Source organism: Drosophila biarmipes, chromosome 3R (assembly GCF_025231255.1).
Source record: "Drosophila biarmipes strain raj3 chromosome 3R, RU_DBia_V1.1, whole genome shotgun sequence".
NCBI classification, from domain to species: Eukaryota; Metazoa; Arthropoda; class Insecta; order Diptera; family Drosophilidae; genus Drosophila; species Drosophila biarmipes.
The window spans coordinates 21,798,147-21,816,874 of NC_066616.1; the positions used below are offsets into that span (position 1 = coordinate 21,798,147).

The following is an 18,728-nucleotide window of genomic DNA, read 5'->3' on the forward strand; positions in this document are numbered from 1 at the left end:
AAGTTACTTTCCGAAAGTTGATTAAAAATAAATATCTACCCCAAGGGACACCAAAAAAATTTCGGAAAAGTTTCTTTACTCACCATTAAAATGGAAAGCCGAACCCCCATATGTATATGTCGGATTTACTTGGTTCTTTTCCTTTTTTGTTAAGCAAAGATCCTGTCTTTCCACCCACACAAAACGGATTGAACGGTTCTACATTATAATTCGTTGAACGAGCAATACGATTTCTGGCATTTCTTAACTCTGCAGCAATTCCCCGGAAAGGAGCAAAAAAAAAGGGGAGAGAACCCCCGTCACTTTTAACAATGACATTCGGTGACCCCACAGAAACCCCCTTTTCCGTTTTCGACCCCCCTCTGAGGGCAAACATTGTGCAAAATGTGCATATGCCACTGGGCTTCTGTGAGTTCTCTGAGCTCCACAAACTTTCCCCCACCGCAATTGCTGCCGTTTGTTGGCATTTTACTTCCCCAGTCTCACTCCTCGGCTCCTCTGTCACTTTTTTATTTACTCTGATTTTTATACATGAGTTTGTATTCCATTGCCTGTCATACGCACACGGTAACGAACAAAGCACTTGGGGAAAAAATTAAGCAATTTAAAACAGAAACGTTTTTTCTTTTTTGCTTGCAAAAAGCAATACTCGTATGTGTACACGAAATAACCAAATAAACCCATCGATTTACACTAATTGTTTGATTGTTGTCAGCATGAAATGGTAGTTTAATTGTTTTCACTTTATGTCAGTGAAATATTTTAACTGCTCTGTTTGCTTTCTTCCAGTAGATAATTAAACTGGCTTTTTAAGTGCAAACTACAGCGGAGAAATCTTTTAAAACCGAATGTTTATATTTATTTAAGGATCCCTTAAACCAGGACCTTTAAACATTATTGTGCTAATGGCCACTCGAACTTTATGCAGAGCTGAACTCAACTTCAATGTTTTTACTTTCCCCCGGGGGAGGCTGGACTAAACTTTTGTTTCGGTTTTTATTTTATATGCCAATTATAAAGGCCGCATGAGCTGCCAAAAGCGGGAGCCAAGTTCAAGCTGGCTTATGCCCATCACATTCACTCTGGAATCCCCCACACTCCAGGCCACTCGGCAAAAGTTTGATTAAATTTTTATTTGAATTTGTACTTTTAAAGTTTGCCTTTAAAGTTTGCACCTGCCTGCCACAAACGCCGCATGATGAAACGAAAATGGATTTAATCCGGTTAGGTGAAGGGATGGATTTTATCAATATGAATAATTCGATCTGTGGCGGCCGTCTTCCATTACCCTTTTCTTATGATTAATAATAAATGGGCTTAATTATGCTTAAGTTTCCCATGGCTTACCCGGCATATAGAGAAGTGGCGTTCATCTCCGATACTGACCTGCAAGAGACAAAGAGCAGAGTGGGAAGGGAAATACGATTATAATACGGTCAATTATAAGTTTTTAGATCACTAAAGTCTATTACGGGAGGCAAAGCTAAGGATAACGACGAACAACAGCAACACGAGCAACAACTGCAACTACGTTTAACTAGGAAATTAAGTTGTCTGTTTATTTATTTGTATTTTTTCGTTGCTCTCCAAGCGAAGGAGAGCCCTGCATCAACAGCTTACGGGGTAAAGTCAATTCTAATTTTGTTTTTCGCTGTAAATTGCATTTCCCTTCGAGGGTTAGACGATATCCCCGGGCCTCAGGGACAGGGGGATGGATAGAGTGAGTGGAAAATCTGCTCAGTTGATAGGTAAAGCGGAAAAAAAGCTAAGTAGCGCAAAGGACGAATATAAAATGTAAAAGCGGAAGTTCAAGTTTTTCCTTTGCAGTCACGGTGGAAGGTTGATCAACGTTCAGGGGTCGGATGTCTGTCGGATGGTGTCCATCAAAAACTCGGAATGAAAGTAGCATAAAACCATATCAAACGCCATGTTGAAGTGGAAGTTTTCGCGGGAGTAATCACATCAATCCGTCATGTCATCCAATATGAGCAATTCATCAGCAGAAGATGATGGCATGCAAACTAGTGATGAAATGGCCATCAGAATTGTGTTAAAATGTTCATGACGAGAAACTTTGTACTAATCAAGGAAAGAAAACTAATTTTCAATTGTCTCTGTTGGTATAAAGATTATAATCTCCGTCAACTGACGGTTAGTTATTATAAATGCGGCAGGGAAAACTTGGCAGCTGAGTTGCCAAAAAGTTTCTAAGCTTCTGCCAAGAAAATTCGCCGGCAAAAAGATTTTATGGGAAACAATTGACAGTCTGAAGCCAAAGGCAAAAGCTAAAGAAAGTTAAAGAATTATTTTAGTTTTTTTTTTCTTTCAAAAAGAAAGGCGGTTAACAAAATTAGGTATAAAAATGCGTGGCTTCTATTCTTTGGATTGGTCTTTTAATTATCGAAACCGCTTCTAAAGAGGGCCATTTTTTTACTGAATACCTAGATATGACAGTCTTAGTCGAGATTTTCAATACCAAGAAGCCCATACTTTTATCAACAGAAAAAGTTGAAGAGGCCATTGAAATTGTGTTTGAGGTAATCTCTATTTTCTACCACCATGTCCCTTTCCTTTTCTTTAATCAATATCACACTGTGACACAAGTTTCATTAGAGAACATATTGATCCTGGGGAAGCAGAAGTTATCCTTCGGCCCGACAAGAGATGAACAAGAAGCGAAAACGACCAAGTGACGAGATGCACGTGCCAAAAGTCTTAAGTTTAGCTGTTGCTGTGGCTACTCGCAAAAAAATTCGCCCAAGGCGTTTGCCAGGCAAAGAGAGAGAAGGGACGCGGGAAAAGCGGAGGTGGTATGTGGAAAATTGAGGAAAAACCGAGGGGGATGAGCAGAGGGATGACGACAGCTTGGGCTTGTCATGGTAAACGCGACGTGAGCGTTTGCTTGGCCTTTGGCAAGTTTCTTATTGCATGCATGTGGTGCAAAAAAGCGGCAAAAGGAGAAAGCTGGGGTGCTGGCAAAAAATAGTGTTGCATATTTATGTGCGCACCAGCCAACGGACCGTTTGAAGGCTTTTGTAATTAAAAAAAGGAAAAATCCGAACCCCAACCAAGCACCTGAAAGTGCTTCCACCTACAGTGGAAGTAGCCTAAAGAATAGTGTAAGGTAATACAAAAATAAAATGAAGCAAATTGTGGTACTGAAGCTCTTAAACGTTGAGACCTACGATGCTTTCAAAAATTGCGAATCCAGACATTATAAAAAAATATCCATTGATTAAATATTCTACAAGGCCTCATCCTTGCAAATTATTATTTATTATCTTTACAAGGCCCAATTTCAGTTTATGATTTTTATAACAAAAATCTTTCCTGTCATTCGAGAGACTCTACTTTAAATTCTTTGCCTTTTATGTGGATGAGTTTCCATTTTGCAGTGGCGCCAGATGGGGGCGGGAGTCGTTGGTGGGGGGCGTGGCTGAAGGATGGAAGAGTCGCAACGCTTAAGGATACTTGTGCAAGATTTATGATGTGTTAGTTTTTTTCGAGTGGAGTTCCTCGCACAACATGCATATGCATATGCTCAAGCATGCAATTTCTGTTTTCCACTGTTTCACCCTCGGTTTTTGCCCCCTGTTTTTCACTCGCCTTCCTCGCATTTGGCAAATGGCGCTCAATTTTTTAATGAGCGCGCCGGAAATGTGGAAAATGTCTGCTTGTCTGTATGGGTGGGCAAGTGAGCGTGTTTGTGTGTGTGCGGGTGTCACTTTGATTTATGAACATCGGCCTGGCATCCGACAGATTTTGTCATTTTCAGCTGTCGCTCTTTGTGGTGGAAAGTGCGCTTTTAGGCGGTCGCAAGAGATGAAAATTATTTTTAATGGTCACAGCCATGAAGTGTCCTTCTCGTTCCACTTTTCGGATATTGATACGTAAGCCCTTCTCTCGCGTCGGGAGCACTTAAACAGTATTTACGCACATGCGTCCATTAATCAAACAATTTATCAAAACATGTCATTTGGGTGCGGAGGGACTCTGATGAGTGGAACGATGTTCGACTACTTCTTCTATTATCGAGCAACCGAACCGGAAGGAATCGACTTGTGGGCTCGGATTGCCGGCATCGTGTAGGAGCTGTCAATCATGATGATGACAACGATCGTTCATGGCCACACTTCCCGGTGCCAATTATCTGCAGTCAAGTGCAAACAAATAACCAAAAACACTCACAAAAAATGTTAAGTGCATTATAAACCATTTTATAAATTTATAAAAAATAGTAAATGTATCCTTACCAAAACAATGTGTTTTTAAAAAATAATAAGAAAATAATTTATAAATATTTAAATGGTTTTTGTAATTTTTTCAAGTGTGCTTGGAACATATCCAACTAAAGCCTTAAAGTATCTCAGCCATATTTGCGTACATAAGCAGCTGCACCACCGAGATGGCTTTAGTTCACCAGGAGTGGCAACCGGGATTCCACAGAGTCGGAAGGAGGTTAATAACAAGGCGCTCATACGCTCTCAAAGGATAAGAAACGCAGGAAGATTTTCAGTGGGGCCAGGACACTCTTGTGTGCTCTCACTTACACCAGGATAATGCAAAGTTTGTGATAATGTTTGAACAAAAAGAGCACGCAAACAAGACGAACGAAGGAGCACTAGTGGCATAAAAGGATATGATAGTGTAAGCAGGCATTTAACCTCTCACAAGTAGAGCCATCCATCAAAAGATTGGCTTTCACTCCATTGATGGTGGGCCAAATATTTAAAGTGTATGTAAGTGTGTCAATTAGTTTAAGGGGAAATGGATCAAATGGCGCATAAGTATTTCATTTATTGTAAGAACTTTTTGGTATACATGAATCCCATAAAAAGAAGACTAAAATTGTTCTGTATATTATATGTTTTCGTTTATAAAATGTATCTTCTCTTTGGTAATTACTTTCTTGTTTTTACCCACGCTTTTGTAGGACATCCTTAAAACGGAGAACTTTTCTCTTTTAAGCAAACTTTTGGCTTCATTTTCATAAGAGTATTCGGAGACTGTTTCCAGTCTCATCTCGTTTCCCGCTTTTCCGGTTTCTATTTAGAAAACATTTCCCCGTCAGAGCCGCCGGATGATGCTTGGCATTTTCCTATTTTCCATCTCTCGGCATCCGCTTTGCATAGTGGGGGAAATTTAAAGCGTACTTCTAGGGTCTGCTCAAGAGGCTTCCTACATTTTGGCAATTCTTATATCGCATTTGGCTCGGTTGAGTGGGTGTGCGTGCTCCTTACTTATGCATGTGTGTCAAAGCCATGCAAAAAGGTACAAAAAAGTGTACATATGGCATACTTTCTGGATCGCACTCAGACACACTCCTTTTAAATCAGCATTCATTCATTTTTACGGTCTCTCAGGTTTTTTTTGTAACTTCTTGTGCCAGCACGCCTCCTTCACATAATTGAATTTTTATGACCCAAGCGACAAGCCGAGGAACAAGGAGCCAAGAAAACGTAAGGAAAAGTAAGAACAATAAACCAAACAGCCATAAAATAACCATAAATCCAAATTTTTGAAAGCGCCTAGGCCGCGTAGCACAATGTTTTTTATTAGCTGCCATAATCGAAGTTCGGTGTTCGAGGCTCGAAGTTATCCATGTGTCCGCTTACTGCGTCCAAACATGCGACAGTTCCGATCCGCAATTGCAGCACAAATTGCAACTGCAATTGCAGTTCGAAATTTGCTCAATAATGCACAGGGAAAAATTGGGGGAATTTATGTATAGTAAAATATATATAACTATTGCCAGGTGGTTTAAACAACTTACATATTTATTGTAGGTGTCTAAAAGTATGCAAAGATATATTTTACGCTAAGAATTTATTCAAAAATGCGGCTCTTATTCACTGCTTACTTTAAGTCAACTAAAGTGATATTTGAAGCTGGTTTAAAATTTTTTTTTTTTATATTTTGGATACATATTTATACAGGTTTGTGGAAAAAAATTTTATGTTTTCAGAGCTACATAATTAAGGATCCATTTTTTTGTATACCTTTTGTAGCTTTTCACTTACGATTTTTTGTGTCAAAACTTTAGCCGTCTAGCCCAAAAGAGGCATTTCCTGGCAATAAAAGTCCGGCGCGTTGCAATTTCCATTGCTGTTGCACACACAGTGCAATGAACTGGAGGCCCGGAGACAACAGAACGGCAAACTTTTGAACATGGCGTGATTTGCGCCTAAAAGTATGCACCAAACTGCAAGAACAAAGCAGCCCGATAAGCAGGAAAGGCAGACAGTCGTTGGGGGTACGGGGTGAAACAGGCGCAAGGATAATGGTTAGGGGGCGGAGATGGTCTGGGGAGCAGGTCCAGACACCGAGACAGATGCCCAACTGACAGCCATTGAAAGGCCGGCTTTGTTTTGTCCAAAAATACCCAGCCAAATGTCTGGTTTATGTTTCATTTTGTGCAGGGGCAGCATCATGAATGGGTATAAAAAGAAACCATAATTAGAATTTATATGTATCAGAAAATGTATTTAAAGTCCTTAAAAGAATTTTTAAACCTCAAACTAAATGGTATTTAATCAAGATACATTTCCTAGATACCTTTCTGTGATTAGTATCACCCACAGTTGCTAAAAAAATCTAAGAGAGTATCCTTTTATCTATTGCATTCCTTTAATTGCACACGCTTTTCCTGCTTTTTCAGCATCCTTCGTTATTTATGCCAGACCCCAACGCCCAGTTTCCGTTTTTGGTAAAAAATTTATTTTCATTCCGCTCAAAGTGGGAAAAATTTATCACGTTGCGTTTTTTGTAGCTGGCTGTTGCTTAATGTTCAAGTGTCGACTATCTCTTTCTCGCAGTCTCCCTGTCTCGCTTCCTCCCTCTACATTTGAAAAAACATTTGTGTGTGGATATGCGAATGTGTGTGCATATTTGTCTGTTTTGTGCAGCTTGTTAAATATTTATCTGCCCTTTTTTATGTCTTCTCTAACACCAGAGAAATGAAAGTGCAAAAGGAATGTTGGAGTTACGAAGTTTCAGACTAAAGATACTTTTAGATATTTCTCCTTTTGAATATTTTGTATAAATTTGTTTTATAAGGTTTTAAGAGATATTGTATCTTTTAAATACAATTTTACAAGAAGCGACTGAAATAATTTTAATTTAAAGTTTATCTTTTCTAAATTTTTTTCTGACCACGAAGAGTATTTTCACTTCGTTTACATTTATTTAGTTGCTTCTTTTTCGCGATCCTGTTGCTATTTTGCCACTTTGGGTACGCTCAGCTCTATATTCCGTTTTGATGCGTTTTTTTAATTAGCTGCAATTAAAAATTTAAGTGGCCTTCTCAGAGCAACAAAAAAAGAGGAGAGAAGAGCTTGGTCAAAGGGCTTAAAGTTAGTCTTAAAGCCATGCCAGACACATCTGTCCAGTGGCCCAGTAAAAATTTCATAACCTAATTAACTTGGACGGCTGGCTCACAACTCCTTCAATTTGGACAAAGAAATTTCCATTTCACCGGCGGAGTGGAACGGGAACTTGAAACTTTTGCAAAGTTTTTCTCTTTCGGACTCTTCTCATTGGACCCGTGCTAATTGCACTTTTTGAGTTTCCAATTATAGTAGGTTAAATATTTATTTAAAGCCAAATTGTGGAGTAAGCTGCAAATGTGAAACGTGGCCAAGGGACCGCCCACAGAAAATGGAATAACGTGACTTGCTATTTGTGTAACCTGACCAAGGATCGGCGATGGCAGTTTCCCCCCTCTCCATTATAATGTTAAACAATGATGCGGGCGGATTGGGTGGTTTTTAGGGGGCGGTGGTGGAGGTGGTATGCCGGCAACAAAAGTTTAATTGAATTTCCTTCACCTGGCCAACGGCTGGCTGACGTCAAATGGTCCACCGTTCCGCCCCTATTTCAAATATATATTCCTGTCTTTTAGATATATAGAGATTGTGTCCATTCTGAAGAGTGGCCAAGTCATGCTGATTAATTTAGGTTAAGACAAGCTTAAGAACCCTGTCCTAATTATGTGATAAGTTATTAGATAAACAGAGAACTAATCCCACAAGTTAATATTGTTGTAAGTCCTTAACAAAAATTGGTGCATTGAATTGTTTAGCTTGCTAGATGCAACAAGCTTCACCAAATAAGGTAAAAAAAAAATCAGCTTTCGCCAAAAAACTAAGGTCGTCATTTTCCACCCAAAAATAATCAGTATTTTGGGCGAAAAAATAAAAGTAATGGTCCAAAAGTGGAATGTTATACCTCGATGAACTCGCAATTAAATTTCCTATCGATTGGCATTCACACCTAAAAAATTTTATTTATGACCAATTTTTGTAAAAATTTACGATTCTTTTAAAAAAAGTCTAAATTTGAAAAATTTTTTATTTTTTAAAATCAGCAAGAAAATGACTGCGATCAATTATGCAGCTTGTTAGCTGTCCAAAACAGTGCGCATTTTAGCTACAGAATAATTTTTGATCAAGTTACACCGAAAAAAGTCAAATAAAAATATAAATGTTCGCAAAAAACTGAGGTCTGTATCAAAGTAATCGATAAGGTAAATTCTATACCTTGTTGAACTTGTTATAAAATGTCCAACCAATTTACTATAATAATTAAAAACATTGTTTTTAAAATATAAAAATATATGAAAGTATGCAATAATTTTATATTAGCTGCCCATAATCGACTGTGTTTAAATCAATTAATGCAAAATGATATTAAGGTCAGTTGATATGGCCTATTAACCCACACGTAGAACGGAATGGATCCCCCTTTTATGCTGTCATAATGCATAAATTAGGATTATACCTATCCTATTGCATTAAGCGAAATACTGCCCATCACGTTCGCGATGTTAGCGTTAAGTTAATTGAACCCATATCAACCCCCACCCCGTTGCGTATAGCTCCCCTTAGCAAATGCAAATAGAGCCTGTTCAAAGCGTTTCCGTCAAATTACGCCGGCAATATGGTATGGATGATATGGTTATAGTTATCGTTTATCGGGCATGTGCGCCTCTGGGTCACCGAATCCATCCGCCACGTCCTTGATCGTTCCACTTGGACACATCCCCGATAGCTCGCCTCCCAATCCACCCCCCACTTGCAACGCTGCCTGCATATTAAGCACTTGTATCTGTATATCTGTATCTCATATACGTTCGAGTATCTACAACTATGCATTTGTATCTGGCTGTGTGTTTGCTCCGTCTCTTCGTGCAGCGCAAAATTTATTCATAGCTTCCGCTTTTTGACTCATCATCATTGACTTGCGATGGTTTGACTATATGTGGGTTCGCTCTGCGTATCTTTAAGATAAAACCAATTGATTGCGGACTTCGAGACCATATAGAAAATGTTATTATACCTTGATATTTGACCGTAATTCTTAAATTTCTTCTTGAATTTAATTTTTATTATGCTTAAAACGTCACCGGGTAAAGCTTTCTTGATTTATTAAAGGATTTTAAATCGCTTCAAATGCTTAAATCGTTAAATTTTCTGACTCATCACTGCGGTTCAGATTTATTTTGCAACTTGGGTCTGTTTGTGCATTTTCGAATAGATAAACGCATTTAAATTGCAAGGAAGTGCAAACTTGCCACCACTGCGAGCAGTTCATGGCTGCTGCCCGAAAATTTATGTTGACAACGTGCTGGGCCACCACGTCACCGCTGCGATACCCCCACCAGCCGAAAAACACCCAAAACCATCCCATTTCCCCCTTCTTTTCCACGACGCCCAGCTGTGAGAGTCGAATGAAATGACCAAACCAAACCAGAAAGTGCCGTGCGCTTATTAATGGGTCATGTGTGCAGAGCTAAAGTTTTTTGTAGACCCCTAGACACTTGAAAATATGGTTTTCTTTTCCAATAAAATACTACTCAACAATGCCTTTTAATTGAAAAAAATTTAATTCCTTCAGCTTGATAATATTTTATGAATTCAAAGACAAAAATATGCGTTTTAAAAATTTCAAATATTGTTTAAAAAATAATAATATTATTCATTTTTAATATGATAAAATAAATGTTTGACAATTACACAAATATTCTCTAGTAACTATTTATTGAAATATACTTCTAAGAAGTATTATTTCAAGAACGCCATTTATAATAAGTGTAATATATATAAAACAAAATTTTCTTTAAATATAAAATTTGTAAATAAATTTTGTTGAGTGTTTTCTGAACTGTAGTGGGAGAAAGTATAGGAGCATCCTATCTTTTACTACTTGGTCCATGGGCCGAAGAGTTTGCACTGAAAGTTTCGCTGGCCTGTGGTGAAAAGTTTTTGGGCAGCGATTCCCTCACATTCTCAGCCTCTTTCACATTCGCCCACAATCCAGTCTTCTCGTCGTAGTTCATTTTTGGTAATTTCCCGCCTTTGGCTAAAGCAAATTATGAGCTTCATTTGCATATTCGCTTTCCAACGGTGAGGCGAGCAACAAAGGGCTGGAATTGAAAACGCGATTTGCACGAATTTACAATCGCAATTTACATAAGCCCTAACCACCCACCTCCCACTTTGGCAAAAGGTGTTGCCGAATGCATAAATCATTACAGAGTATATACACACACACGCGTTCGCATCAAGGACATGGTACAACAGTGCGTATTGTTGATCTGAATTTTCAAACTCCATCGGCGAATGGATCAAAAATGGAAAATGCCAATGTAATTCTAATGAAGACAGCTGTTGATGCTGCCGTGCAAACAATAAATTCTGTTTGCCATCGAGGGAGAGGAAATTATGCCAGTATTGCGTATACGCAGGGTAGGAAATTAAGTGGTTCGACTTGGAGAAGCTGGGGGGTGGGTAATAAATACGGACAAATCTCACAGATAAATTCTATTTGAGCTTTAAGTTTTCCTGGAATTTTCTGCGTAGCTGATGAATTCTTCGGAGCGTTAAATTCAGCCTCTATCAGTGTAATTGTCAATTCAGCGAAATCACCAAACCAACGCAACTTGACCCAAAACGTAGTCAAGTGCAAACGGAAAACGCAATAAGAGGAGAGATTTGAACGGAAAAAATGGAGAAAACCCGCTGCTGGGTCCCTGACGTAATTAAAGCCTCGGAGCAGGCGGAAGTTGCTAAACAAAAAAAAGGGCGGAGGAGAATCTGGTCGAACAAAAAAATTTGAATGCGTCGCTCTACCGTAACAATACACATCCTGTTGCTGGCTGGCAAAAAGGAGCAGCTTGTTCGACTGGGAAATTAAAAGTACCACAGCAACAGAGCTTAAAAACAAGCCAAAAAAGGCGGAAAAAAAGGAAAAAGGGAAGCGAATCAGGTGAAAGGGCGACAATAATTGGAACAGTAGAACGAATCCCTTCGAATGTTTTCGCCCGTGCCAGTGTGCAATATCGCAGCAATGTGTGTTGCAACATGGCAGCGGCAACAGCAACATCACAGCTGCTGCTGTGCCACAATAACCGACTAGCGATGGCGACAGCCGCAGAGCAATTTTAATTGATTGTGGTCTTGGATGGCGAAAGTGGGCTGCTATTTTGGAAGGCGGTATAAAACACTGAAATTGTGGTGTAAATAAAAGCGCACTTGGTTATGGTTTGGCGGAAAATCCACCATTTTCAGAGGTATTTGATATAATATTAAATATTTCTAGAGTAGGGCAGAAAATATTTGAAATATTTATATTAAATTATGGTCTATAGTGGCGATCCTTCAGTTGGCTGTTTAATTGTTAACTTAGATAGGTAAAAGTACTTTTAAATTTATAGGATAGTGTAGAATAACATTAGTCACACTAAGAATGAAGTATGAATTTAAAGTTCACCTGATTAAGCCCTTGGGTCAGCTACAAAACCGCGTTAATTTTCCATTTAATTAAGCCCATAGTTTATGTAGTATACTTTCCCGCGTTGCGGTTGCAATTGCAGCCAAAACAACACGAATGCCCTCTGCCAGTTTTAATTTCTAAACATAAATTTCAGTGCAATTAATTTCCCGCTGCTCTTGTTGTAGCGTGTTTCACGCCATTCTATTTTATTTATTTTTCTGTTTATTTTTTCAGCTGAACAACTTTTTTATGTCATGAAATTTTTAGCACCTTTCTCCACGATTTGCTGCCTTGTTTCGCATATCGCGTATCGTTTGTCAGTTTTGGTATGTGGCAAATGTGCCGGACTCACGCATTCCGCCAACATTTTTGAAAATCCTTTTGCCACACCCAGCACTTTTGCGCTTGGGACACTTTTCCGGCGATTGTTATCGCCAGTCGTTTGTTAAAATTGCACCCGCAAGTTGCGTCAAACACAATGGTTTGAAATAATGCCTGCACAATTACACCAACACACAGATACGGCTTAGTTATCCCCCCAGCCGCCTCTGCCCGCTGCGCTATTATAAATAACAAACAAGAAAATTGTTTATAATTACACATTAGGAGATAAAATATTGCATGTTGCCGATGTTGGCAGCCATGCGCCGCGGGCATGTGTGTGTGACCAATTTGTTGGCCCGACTTTCGTAAAAATTGCTCTTTTTTCGCTGGCTAGTAATTGTTTCGCTTCCAGTCCACTCTTTTTTATTTTTTATGATGTGTTACATGGCGCTAAAGTGTTGTCATTATCGTCGATTACGAATGCGATTACATAATAATCGCCTGGGGGGCGAAAACGATTACGATAATTTGCAGCCCTGAGGATTCAAGGAGTCTATCCTTGGATTGAAGTGCTCGTTTATAATTTAGACATTTGCAAGCATGTTTTGAACAGTAAAATATTTCACAAATGGCTAATAATGCGCTTTTGCACGATTTTAGTTCGGAAGTGAATACTTATTCATACGTACATAAGTACACAAAGAAATTTATTATTCGTAATTCATAGTTATTCATAACTTTTTTACAAAATAAACCTTAAGTGTTGTAAAATGTCATAATATGTATTTGAAGAATTTTTAAGTGTTGTAAAACTGCATTAATTTCATTTGAATGTCAATCTATAAAGATATAGTTGTTTTATGAATGTAATATTTAACCAGGATTATTCTCCGTGTGGGAACCCATATAGAGACACAGCCCATACACACGTACGCTCATGTGCTGGCACATTAGAGACATTAAAGGTTCCGCCTCTCCCCATTTAATGTTCAGCAAATTGTGGAGCAAATCTATCCATATACATTTGTGTATGTGTGAGCAATAAAATTATAACAAACATGGACAAGAAAACAATATAATTGCAGCCCAGAGCACAGCAGGCCCATTCAGGGTCCCTCGGATGGCGAAGGCTGCCAAATGCAACAGGATTATCCTTCGTTTCCCACTCCTCATCCCCCCCGGAAACACCACAGGCCATTGTTTGGAACATAAATATGTTTCCGTAATATGTTTCTAATTGTTGAGTTCAATGACCAACATGAAATCCAATTTAAGTCCAGGAGATGGTAAATAGTTATGAAAAGAAACAAGGTTTCTCTACAATTTCGTTTTATCATAAATAACTATAGATATGTTACAAAAAAGTGTATAGGATCTAGATATTACCAAAAATAAGTACACACTTCTAAAGCTGAAATAAGAAAATTCACAGCACACAAACTATGACATCTACTAGTTTTATAGAAGGACAATTAATTTAATAAAATTAAAACAAATTCTGCAATATGCAATGTTTTTAAGCCAATTATAAACTTAATCGTGTGAAATACCAGCTATAACATTTGCTAATTATTATGAGTACATATGGTTTTAATTTTAGCCAATTAAATAGTTTGGTTTTGCAAATTTTTTGCTTAAAAGAGCACGCACACAGAGTTTAACAACAAACACAATTGAATTAAACTTTGGGGTTTTATTTGGATTGTCGTTATAATATTGGTTTAATGCTGAGTATGGGTTTGGGATTGATCAGCTGGTTAAAGCTTACCTTGTGGCTGCTGTCAGGCAGGCAAACGCTTTAATGGGTGTCTGAAACCTGCAATGTAAAAGAAAACCGGAAAAGAAAAGAAGAAAAGTTCGCCACTGGTAAAACAATTTTTCAAATCGATCTCGCTTAAACTGCTCTCGTATTATTTTCGTATTTTTTCCTTGTTATTGAGTAAACACTGGTTATGGTTTTAGGGTTTGTTTTTGCTTTTCAGTTACTACGAATGGTTGCATCAAAACTAGGTATGTATAGAGGAATATAAACGAGTTGTCAACTGAAGTATTTTTTTTAATTTTCTGTTTTTATTTCTTTTATGGCCGACCACGTGTCAATTAAAATGCATGGATCGTTATTTGGTGGTTTACTCAAGTGGGGGATGTGGGTCTGATGTTTGTAAAATATTTACAAAATGCACAAAATATTTTAATTGCCAGTCGAAAGCACGCAGAAGATTATTTACATGGGTTTTGGCAAGTACTTCTATGGCCTGTCAAGTGGATCATCATTGAATTTGATTTGTTAAAATGCTTAACAGCTTGCTGATTGCATAATTAAATTGTGCATTCAATGTCCGCTGTGACAGGCTGAGAAAAAATATGTTTATAATGCAACCTCAAAAGTGTCATTTCATCTACATCTCGAGCAACAACTACGTGTTAAGCTATGGGTAATTTACCAATACATATGATGTTCAATGCAAACTTATTTCACTCTATGCGGCTAGGAGAATTATTGTACTTTCGTATTACACATACCAAAACCATTTAATCAGGAGAGTTATTTACACAACAACTGGGGACCGTGTTAAAATGCATAAATGGAATAGGTACATATAATTAAATGCGTATGTAAATAATAAACCAATATAAGCCACACTAACGACAAGAACATAAACAAGGACCATCGAGGTTGAGGGAAATGGAGAGGTTTACAAAATTTCCAATGATGACAACCAACTCAACTCGGATTTGCGTAAAATACCAACTTTATTCATATTATTTTAAATTATTAACGGTCTGTTTGGTTATTTATTTATGCTGCGGGGGACAAAATAATATATAAAATATACAGAAAATCGTACAACTATTCTGCTAGGCACACAACATAAATTACACAGCACTACGACATCCGGAGAAGAAATAATAAAATATATTTATCAACAAAAAGTCGAATGTTTTTATTATTGACTTAAAAGTACAAATTCCTTTTTTTTTTTGTTTAATGGGGTTGTGGGGGATTTTTTATTTAATTGATTTAAATATTGAGAGATTACCAATTGGGTTGGGGTGGAAAAAAATGTCTTAAAGACCTCTTTAAAAATTACTTTGCACACTTTTTATTTTATTTATAGCCTTCTCATGTTTCTTACACAATTTATAGCAAAAAAAAGGGTACGAAATCTGAAACTTTCCCAAACATATTAAATTGAAATAAAGTATCCTCCAGCCCTCTAATGTATCCAACAGCCCTTTCGCTTTCCGCTGGCTTTTCCTCCTTCACCTTTTGCTTGTGTATGTGCTGGCATTTTAGTTTTAGTTTTCCGCCCACGAATCTAGGCCAAAATGCAAGTTTTGCTCCTCTAGATGTGACACCAAAATGTCAACAAGTCGACGAGGCGTGGAGGCTCGACTGAAAAGGCTAATGAGAGAACGCATCAGGCGGAACGGCCCGAGGGACGTACTCATTTGTAATTAAGAGCAGAGGCTTCCCACATATACATACGTAGGATTGGGATGGTAAAATATCCTTCGTTAATATAGAGAGAAATGAAATGCAGATTTCCAGTCGCTTCTAATTAAGCTACTACTTTCGGTGGCCATTCTAATTAAATAAAATCCAGAGGCATAGACCTCGGTGAATATTTGATAAGGCGCCAGAACTGAAGATATGAGCACTGCGAACACTGCCAGCTAAAAGTCGGCTATCCCTGCCCCTAAATGGGGATATATTCAAAACACAGACAGCGACAATCGGGCGGAAAGAATCTTTGGCAAATTGTCAAAACAACAGACACGACAAGGAAAACATTTTTAATTTCCTGCTATAAATTGTATGCAAATGGAATAGATTTTGCCCCGATAAAAACTTTCAGCCACAAAATGCTGTTTTTCAATTTGGATTTTCTGATATGTTAATTTCGATTTTGAGGGCGTGGTTGGATGGTCTATGGGTTGAATGGGTTGTTAAACACTACTAAGTACGAACACAAAAATGTAGTGGCATCGATTACAGGTTGGTAATGTGAAGAGAATGAGGTGGGTTAAGCTCGGAGAAATATATGCGAATATAGTAAATATGGGGAGTACATAATTACGGAATTAGTGGATCTACATGGGGGTTAGCTATTACACGCAGACACACAGACACTACAATGGTCTCTATGGCTAAACCTTTGGCACGATGATTTTGAGCTATTTTTGGAGTCGTCCAGGGTTGTCGCTTACCTGAAAGAAAGAAGAAAAATGTTATAAGTAAATGGTATTTTAATACAAGGGCTTATCTTTATAACTTATATTTTTAAAGATTATCTTATGTTCAAATGTTTCCTGGTTTTACTTAATAACCTTTAAGCCTAACCTCTTCCACCTTATATATGCACTTCCTCTTTTGCATATACCTCAACACTTTTCCAACATTTGCATATCCTCCAGCGCGCAACTTGCCGATCCCCTTGCATCCACCCAGCAAATTGGCATTAAAAATGTACACGCAATCCTTTTAATCGATTTAACCGTGAATAAAAAGGGCTGCAAGCCGGAGGCTCCGGGTTACCAAGTGCCTTATGAAGCGTTAGCTAAACGTTTCTGTCGGTTTGTGCATCAAATATGCATATGCAAGTAGCTGGAGTGCTAAGTAATGAAGGAAGTTCCACCAGTTGTCGTGGTTAATTTCCTGGACTTTAACATTTCACCGTGGCAGGTGAAGGATTTATTACTTGTAAATGTCTACTTAAGATTAATCTTCTACACAATTATTGCAGCTTATTATATTGTTCCCAAGCCAAGGATTTGTGCGTTTGCCAACAAAACTTCCACTTAACAATTCCCAAACCACAATCTATTTAAGCCCGTTGGCATGCAGATTAAAGCGAAAATTTATCCATTTTTATTTCTCACTTTTTTTATGCCACAAATCGGATTTGGTGGATTTTTTTGCACCACACGTTCGGGTATCAGCAACTCAGTTACTTTCGTTTTGGCCCGTCGCACCATTTGACAACTCTGTCGGGCCATATAAAAGCCGTTGCAAATGTCGGTCTATTACAATTTTTCGCTTTCAATTTCTGCGGCATGGCCGCGAAGAGCTTAACTCATAAATCTGACACTCGACCGGGGAAAAAGAAGCATGGCAATGGGCGAGACTTTAGCATTCATCGATATGACGAATTGTAAGTGGCACGAGTTTCGCCCTCCTACATTTCCGTTCCACCATAAACTGCATTTTAATTGCATTTTTTATTTTTATTCTTCGTTAAAGTCCACCTCTCTGGCTCACCTTGGGGTTACAGTTCGAGCCCGCAGCTCAACTTGGGATTGAAAAAATATAAATATAAAATAATTCGCTGCCATCGCTCATATACAGTATATAAATTATAGAGTGTGTGTTTTTTCCCGAAACGGAAACACATTTATAATTGCACATAAAACCAAAGCCGTTTACAGAGCTTTTGGGTGTGCTGGGATGGGGATGAGGTCCCTCGATTTCCCGCTTGACTTCAATGTTTTATTGATTCACTCACTGCCGGTGGGCTCCATGCATTGGGCCCCGATATGCATACGTAATTTCCTGCTCGATTTTTACGGGGACAGAGGGACTTACACTCGACTGGCTGTCCATTTTAATGGTGACATTTAATATGCGTTAATTATGCCATTTATGGGCCGTTTCGCCTGGGTTTCGGGGCATATGCGCTAAATGGCTTGTCGTTAAAAGGTCTCATCCACTTTTTATCGCAGGGCTATGCAAAGTTACACCCAAATCAGCCCAAATTGCTTTCGACAGGTCTTCATTGTTGCGCAATTTAGTGAAATAAAGATAGATATTGGCGAATAAAAGTTTGAGTTTGTTAGGGAACCCCCTTTTCACGCAAACTTATGCAAATTGCTTGGGACATGAATTTTACATTCAACTTTGCCAAAATTTAAACACTTTTCAAGACGAAAATGATTAAAAATTTAGTTCCAGAAATTTTAAAATTTTAAATTTCAACCCCTAATGGCAAACAAATTTTTCTCAACTTTACAAATGTGTAACAAAGTTCCTATTCTAAATTCAGATCTAGTAAACTCCTTCCTTATCGCATCCCAATTACAGCAACAATAGTGGCAAATAATTGAAGTCGGAAAAGAAATTGAACATATCAGATACACAGATACCAACAAAAAGTCCCGAACAAATAAGTATAGTATAGTCTACTTTTTGGGCAAAGCTTTCACGCTGTCGAAGCTCAGCAAATTTTTATCCAATGCCGAGATCTTACAAATACGAAAATAGTTTCATTTTCCCCAAGCACACTGCCAAATATTTTCATACATATATATATACCTAAACTCTTTGGGAGGGAAGGGGAAGTGTGGGTCAGAAACTCTGGCTTAGGGCGGAAAAAAACACGTTAAACGGAAATGGAGGGTGTTTGCCAGTGTGTGTGTATCCGAGTATCCTCGTATCTGTGTGTGTGGCCCGGGATATTCGAGGCGTAACGAATTGCCGCTGTGCTTTTCTGTTGTTGCCATCGTTGTTGGTGCTCCCATTGCCATTATATTTGCGGCAGGAGGATAACTGAAACGCCAGTCCCAAGCACAAAAGTTGGCAGCCCCAGCAGCCGCAGGGGAAGTGGCGAAAACCAAATGTAAAATATAAGGAA

At 38.3% G+C, this 18,728-nt stretch overlaps 1 protein-coding gene across 6 annotated transcripts in view; it reads right to left on the bottom strand.

Moving 5' to 3' along the window:
- Nucleotides 1-18,728, bottom strand: part of LOC108026139 (poly(U)-binding-splicing factor PUF60-B) — a 99,792-nt gene that overhangs the window by 34,758 nt on the left and 46,306 nt on the right. For 3 of the 6 annotated variants that reach the window (XM_017096864.3, XM_017096865.3, XM_050888886.1), the window contains exons 3-4: nt 13,865-13,912; nt 1,348-1,386 (exon numbers count right to left, since the gene is read on the bottom strand). The exons of 1 other annotated variant lie outside the window; for it this stretch is intronic. In XM_017096864.3, coding sequence (XP_016952353.1) covers nt 1,348-1,386; nt 13,865-13,912 — 87 coding nt within the window. The remainder of the gene's footprint in view (nt 1-1,347; nt 1,387-13,864; nt 13,913-18,728) is intronic. 2 more of the 6 variants (XM_044095561.2, XM_017096867.3) reach the window with 2 other exon arrangements.